At 30.6% G+C, this 422-nt stretch overlaps 1 protein-coding gene across 4 annotated transcripts in view; it reads right to left on the reverse strand.

Annotated features, from left to right (window-relative positions):
* The window catches only part of LOC119590728 (Meckel syndrome type 1 protein-like), a 7,937-nt gene that overhangs the window by 464 nt on the left and 7,051 nt on the right, over positions 1-422 (reverse strand). For all 4 annotated transcript variants that reach the window (XM_037939419.1, XM_037939415.1, XM_037939417.1 and 1 more), the window contains one exon: positions 203-299. In XM_037939419.1, the coding sequence (XP_037795347.1) occupies positions 203-299 (97 nt within the window). The remainder of the gene's footprint in view (positions 1-202; positions 300-422) is intronic.

The raw sequence follows: 422 nt of genomic DNA on the forward strand, positions 1-422 counted from the left end.
TTATTATTATTATTACCAACTGAAGGTAATAACAGTTTTCAATACTTATAAAATTTAATTAAATTTGGTTAATGCCATGTTTATTATCAGCCATTTCAATTTATTTCAAAATCATATTACCTTAATATATTGTATATTTTCATTAACAATTATCATTACCATCAATATCTATTCTTTGTAATAACTAGAGAAAAGCAATTACCTGCTATTTTAGAGTTTGATTCAATAAGGGTGTTGGTTCTAAGCTCCACTGTACCACTAGTCACAGTCCTGAATCCCAGCCTACTCTTACGCCCATTCTGCGGTTAAAGTTGAATCTCATTACAATATGCAGGACAAGCTGATTTAGTTCTGTTCCAGATAAGGTTATTGTGTTATGAAAGTGCTGAAATATGATATAGAATTAACCCTTAGCAGCTGGG

The sequence above is a fragment of the Penaeus monodon genome, chromosome 27 (assembly GCF_015228065.2).
Source record: "Penaeus monodon isolate SGIC_2016 chromosome 27, NSTDA_Pmon_1, whole genome shotgun sequence".
Lineage (NCBI taxonomy): Eukaryota > Metazoa > Arthropoda > Malacostraca > Decapoda > Penaeidae > Penaeus > Penaeus monodon.